Source organism: Sinocyclocheilus anshuiensis, unplaced genomic scaffold (genome assembly GCF_001515605.1).
Source record: "Sinocyclocheilus anshuiensis isolate Anshui unplaced genomic scaffold, SAMN03320099.WGS_v1.1 scaffold447, whole genome shotgun sequence".
NCBI lineage: Eukaryota > Metazoa > Chordata > Actinopteri > Cypriniformes > Cyprinidae > Sinocyclocheilus > Sinocyclocheilus anshuiensis.
In genome coordinates, this window is record NW_015552615.1 from 5,075,562 (window position 1) to 5,081,466 (window position 5,905).

General features: G+C 42.2%; 1 protein-coding gene across 2 annotated transcripts in view; it reads right to left on the reverse strand.

The window, feature by feature from the left end:
• LOC107666120 (polyhomeotic-like protein 2) overlaps positions 1-5,905 on the reverse strand; it is a 26,942-nt gene that overhangs the window by 4,723 nt on the left and 16,314 nt on the right. For both annotated transcript variants that reach the window (XM_016457279.1, XM_016457278.1), the window contains 3 exons: positions 4,130-4,509; positions 2,951-3,110; positions 708-916 (listed from right to left, as the gene is read on the reverse strand). In XM_016457279.1, coding sequence (XP_016312765.1) covers positions 708-916; positions 2,951-3,110; positions 4,130-4,509 — 749 coding nt within the window. The remainder of the gene's footprint in view (positions 1-707; positions 917-2,950; positions 3,111-4,129; positions 4,510-5,905) is intronic.

The window sequence follows — 5,905 nt, forward strand, 5'->3', positions numbered from 1 at the left end:
GCTCTAGACACGCCCCTGAATACATGTGTAAAACAAATAAAAAGCCATTGACTAATAAATAAATGAATAATAATAATAATAATACAATGATGATGATAATTATTATTGTAGCATTAAATTGTGAATAATAATACTAATTTTGGAACTACAACAATAATTATTAACAACAATAACAATTGTTATTATTATCATTTAATTAATTTTCAGTTTCAATTCGTATTACTTTTTATAATCCTTTGAAAGAATAATAATAATAATAAAAGTGTTATTGTTGTTGTTGTGTTGCATTAAAATGATTATGAATAATAATAATAATAATAATTTTAGAACAACAATAATTCTTATTAACAATAATACCAATTATTATTATTATTGAGTGAATTTCCCTGTTTAAATTTATAATAGTATTTATAATTATTTTTTTATAAATAACTAAACAAATAATAAAAATAAATGTATTATTTTTGATGTATTATTATTAGATTTAATTATTAGATCAAATTTAACATAATTATAATTAATAATGAATTATTATTAATAATAATAATAATAATTAATAATAATAATTATTATTATTTAGTTGTTGTTGTTATTACTGTTATTATTATTATCTTAAAATTACTATTATAGATTATTCTAAAATAGTCCACTATTCTAAAAGTATTATTAATAGTAATAGTAGTAGTAGTAGTTTTATTACAACTCACAGGGAATGGCTCAGCTCCCTCCTGAATGACAAAACCCTCGATGACGTGCGTGAGGACGTGTGGCTTTACAATGGCTTGGGGTGGCTTGTTCTCGCCGTTTTGTGCCACACTTCCCGTCACAGCTGCCGGAGGCGGCTCGCTTGGGGCTTCCGAGGTCATGGTCGGTGTCACCAGTGCTCCCGTGGGGTCGCGCGCTGTCTCCACAGAGCCTGGCGGCGGCACAGAAACAAAGCGTCGGCTCATCACCATAGCAACCACAACAACATCGGCAGCACAAACATCAGCGGGGGAAAAAAACAGCTGCTGGAAATAAGACACAAACATTGCACTTATAAAGTTTACGAACGTTTAAGGAATAGTCCAGCTGGAAAATAAAACTGGAAAATTATATCTCTTTAACCAGCCAAAGCTATATGTTTTTCACCATAATTTACTCCCCCATGCCATTACAACCCATCATCATCATTATTATTATTATCATTATGTATGCAATCGTTTTGTATGTAGAACATCAGACAGTTGACGTCTGTAAGTAAATCGCGTCAAAATCAATCAAGTGAAGTCCAATTAGAGCGGCGCGCCATTTTTAATCTTGACGCAATGATATTTGAGAGCAACATCTGAGGGGAAGATTATCAGCCAATAACAACAAAAATGTTCTGTTCCTTAGACAAAAACTATCATATAACATCAGAATACTTAAACTATTGAAGTGGAGTAGGCTACTTATTTGAAGTGTTTGTAATGGCATCCACCGTCACTGTATGGACAAGATGTCAAATGACAACCTTAGTGAAGTTCATTGAAGAAAGGACATAACGACATGAGGGTGAGTAAATTATTTCATTTTGTGAGAACTATTACTTTAAGAAACATCCCACCATCATTAGGCGTCTGAAACTTATATCACTTAAACAAGAATACATCTCTCCTGCTGTATTTTTTACTGCGTTCAGTCTGCGCTGTTTAAATGGGCCATGTAGACGCTACTGGCGTCAACTGCGTCGCGTTTTAAAACAGCGTGTCAGGTCTACACAGTTCAAAGAAACGCGCCTAGAGACCGCTGCGTTTTTGTTTTAAGCCCTCTAACCAAAACTACTGGCTCCAAAACACAAGACTGTCAAGACATACTGTAGCTTACCGACAAAGCGCAATAAAAAGTCATTTCCCCCAGGGGCGCTCTTCAATTCCGTCTCAAAACACGGAGGGAGCCTCATTCCCACACGCCTGTTGCGATTATATTAATGACAGAATATCCAGACTCCGCCACGCGTGCGATTCTACGCAACATGCGGTGTGCGTTGCTCCTTTTCTAGTGCTCCACTCCCACGCACCAGCGCTGCACATTCTGCCAGAGAGGCGGTTCACTCTTTCCCTGGAAGCGGCAGGTCACATGACTCTGAAGACTAGAGGTTCAATGAATCCTTCACTGGCTGGTGGCAGCGGTTGTGTCTTCTATGCAGGCTATATTGGGCATTTTCTGAAGGTAGGAAAGCACCTTGGTCCAAAACCAGTTTGTCTGTTAAGTTACTGACAGATTAGGCAGCAAGGCTGCTAGTGCATTTTGCCAGGCAAGGAAGTCATGTGACTGGCCCAGAATCAATTCTGGTCCATATTGCTGTATGTGGGAATTGCATGCCACCCCTCATCCTACTGCCTTCTCTTTTGGCAATTCTGGTTCACTGTGTGGGTGTCAAAAGCTTTGTATTTTAATGCAGCTGTGATTCTTTAATTCCTCAAGCGCCTGCAAGCTGCGTGGTATCTGATACAGTGCCCTCAGAAAATATTTGAACACTTAAGTTATACATACAATGTATGAATGTCATTGCATTAGATGAGAAAATACAAAACACACCAAAGTCAGTTTGAAGTCAAATAGCAGCACAAGCACACATTTCAAGCAAAACACTGCACAAAAAGTGATCTGATGCATTGAAATGTATAACTTTTTATTCCAACTGTATTTTGTTTTACTGGTTAGTGTATTACCTGTCTTTATTGATCTCTCCAAAGTATACATTATAATAAAAAATATTTGTAGGATATCCACCTTTTTAATGAGCACGGAAGTCTAAATTAATTGATTGATTGTGTGTGTGTGTGTGTATGTATGTATGCATTTTCATGAGGTCTTGCACCTAGTAATTAATCATCATCTCTATCTTAAATTCTTGATGACTGCATTGTTTGATTATGAAACTATACTTGTAAACTTGCATATTTAGACTCTTTGGCCACTGTACCTTGAGTTTGAGATGTAGCGTTAACGGTGTCGATTTTGGATTGTTCAGGGGGGTCGGTGCCTTGGGTCGTAGTGGTTGGCTGCATTTGTACTGGCGGACAAATCTCTCTTACCACCAAAGAGGTGGGCTTCTCCTTGTCATCCTGAGCAAGTCTTGAAGCCTAAATATTATAGAAGTTAGTTGCTTCTGAACTTTATAAATTGGGCCTCATTCATGAAACTTGCGTAAATATGAGTAAATTCAGAGTAATTCGCCCCTAAAACAGACATTCCATGCACACAAATGCTTCATAAACATCATATTTGATAGTTAAACATGCATATGTTAATGAAATCCAATCCTTCGTAAATAGGGCGCATGTGCACGCTCATTCACAATTAGTATAATCCCCGCCAATGAATTACAACTATGTAAATTACATGTCCAGGAACGCAGTGGAATATTCTGGACTCCCTTCTCAGGTTTGGCTCCAGTACATTGCATAAATGCAAAAAGACTAATAGGCCATATGCCTAACAATAAATATTCAATTAACATGAGTCCACGAAACCATTTTTAGCCTGGCGCTCTTCTGAAAATGGCCAGTTGATGGTATTTGAGAACACTGGTGGCACAGCATTTTTCCAGGCTCTTTGTTTGCTATGATTTGTAATATCCACAGCAGTAACGTATTACTAGGATCTAATTTTGAAGAATATTACTTTATATAAAAATGCAGTAACCAGCAATATTAGCTTCTTTATTGTTGTTCAGTCGTTGTACAAGTAGGATAGATGGTCGGTGAAATGTATGTCCCCCCCCTCCGACATTGATTGGATGGCTAGGTAAAAAAATGACAGCGACGAGCACTGTTTTACCCAAAGTTGAACAGTTTTCAATTATCAGCTACAAAAAAAAGACAGGGCATACAAACTTGTGAAATATCAAACTGCAGTGTCATTAGTTTGCCAAAAAACGAACACGTTACGCTTTATGCACCTTTACACGTGGTAGGAAGCAGGTTTACATTTCTTTTGTACCAACTAACATTTTGAAAATACGAACACTTTCATGAATTCGAAAGTTTATGTCAGAACGGCTTTACTAAAGATTTACACAAAAATTTGTTCTGCTCTTGTTTCTTGAATGAGGCACATTATCTTTAATCTACAATCTGGCTCTAGTAAGTGAGTCCCTTACCTGGCGTTGTGCTGGTTGGATTTGGAGATTGATGGCTGTCAGTTGGACCGGTTGAGCTTTAGCATGGGCCAGGCCTGTGTGTGAGCTGTGCTGGCTGAGTGCATGGTGGCTTACGGTTGAATGGAAGATGGTGGCCTGTTGATTCTGAGCCGATCCCTGGTTGTGAAGTGCTGGTTTAGGCAAAACCGGAATGATCCCTGCTACCGATGAGGTCTGGGCAGAGCTCTGGATGGCCAGTGAGGCTGTCTGTTGGTGGGGCTGGACCGAGACGGTTTGCAGTAACTGAGGCTGGGTTCTTGAGGTGGGTGGGGCTTGGGGTTGAATGACAAACTGTTGCGGTTGCTGCTTAATCAGGGCCTGCGGCTGGATTTGGGCATACGCTGGAAGGCGAAACCACAGACAAACACTTACTATTACATACACATACTGTTTCACATGACTACACATTAAACTGACAGTTCCAAATTTAAACGACAGTAAAGTTTACATGGAATTTCATACATTTGGACAATGTTTTTTTTTTTAAAGATGGCATAGGTAAGCTCCTAAACTGCACAGGTTTCCCTCGGTCATGGGAATATTAAAATTGTGTTTTCTAAAAAACTGTTTCTTTAAACGTTATTATCAGTATGCTCTTGTTTTTAATTAAATAATGCTCTTGTTAAACTGACTGTCACAATCTGTGATGCGAGGAACGATGGAGACGAGGAATAAACGAAACCCAAGAAACACAGGGTACATCCAACACTGGAACGGCAGGAAACACATGAACATAACAAGTAGAACCGACAGAGACAGACTGCACAGACTAGGACTTAAATACAGGGGATGATTGGGGAAACACAGTTGTATGGGATGACTAATCAAACTAAGTAACAAAACGAGGACAGGAACATGACCAAATAAGGGAACAGAAACGGGCAAAACATGACACAGACAGTCCATGATCCTGACATTACGCCCCCTCCCGGAAGGTGCGTCCTCGCACCGTAGCAACAACGGAGGGAGGCGTGGGTGGGAACTTGGGAGGAGGTTCCGGAGGAGGACGGACACACGGGAGGGGGCCGGCAGACAGAGACCAGGGAGGTGACAAAGGAGGGAGGAGCCAGGGAGGAGACAGGAGGAGCCTTGAGCAGGAGGAGCAAAGCAGGACCCAGGCCACAGCCATAATGTCGACCCACGGTGGAGCCAACGGAGGGAGGAGGAATGGCCACCGACTCCAGGAGGCCGACCAATGGTGGCAGAGCAGGTGGTGGAGGAGCCCGAGGTGGAGATCCGCAGCGGAGCCGCTCCGAGCGACTGAGGACTAAGGTGGAGCTGGTGGGAGGAAGGAGCCCAATAGAGCCGGTGGGACGGAGCAACGAGGTGCAGCCGGAGGAGCGGAGTCCTGAGGCGATGGCGGGTCGACGCCCGACCAAGGCGGAGCCGGAGGGACGAGGGAGCCCGGTGGAGCTGATGGATCGATGGGTGACGCGGTGGAGCAGGCAGGAGCGGGTGGGAGGGCGGGCATTTGTGAGCCTCCGGGCATTCAGGGCTAAACTCTGGATCGGGAGCCCCCTCTAGGCTGAACACGGGAACAGGATGGCGCTCAGGAGTAGTGGACACTTGAGGGCGCTTACGAGGAGCGGGCACTGGAGGGCGCTCTGGACTGGATTCGGGGACTGGAGCCCTCTCCTCTTCGCTTTGGCACTTTCGTCGCGCCATACTCAGCTCAGCCGCGGTGCAGGGGGCGGAGCTCCTCTCCGCGCTCACACCGTCCTTGGCTTTCTTCCTCGT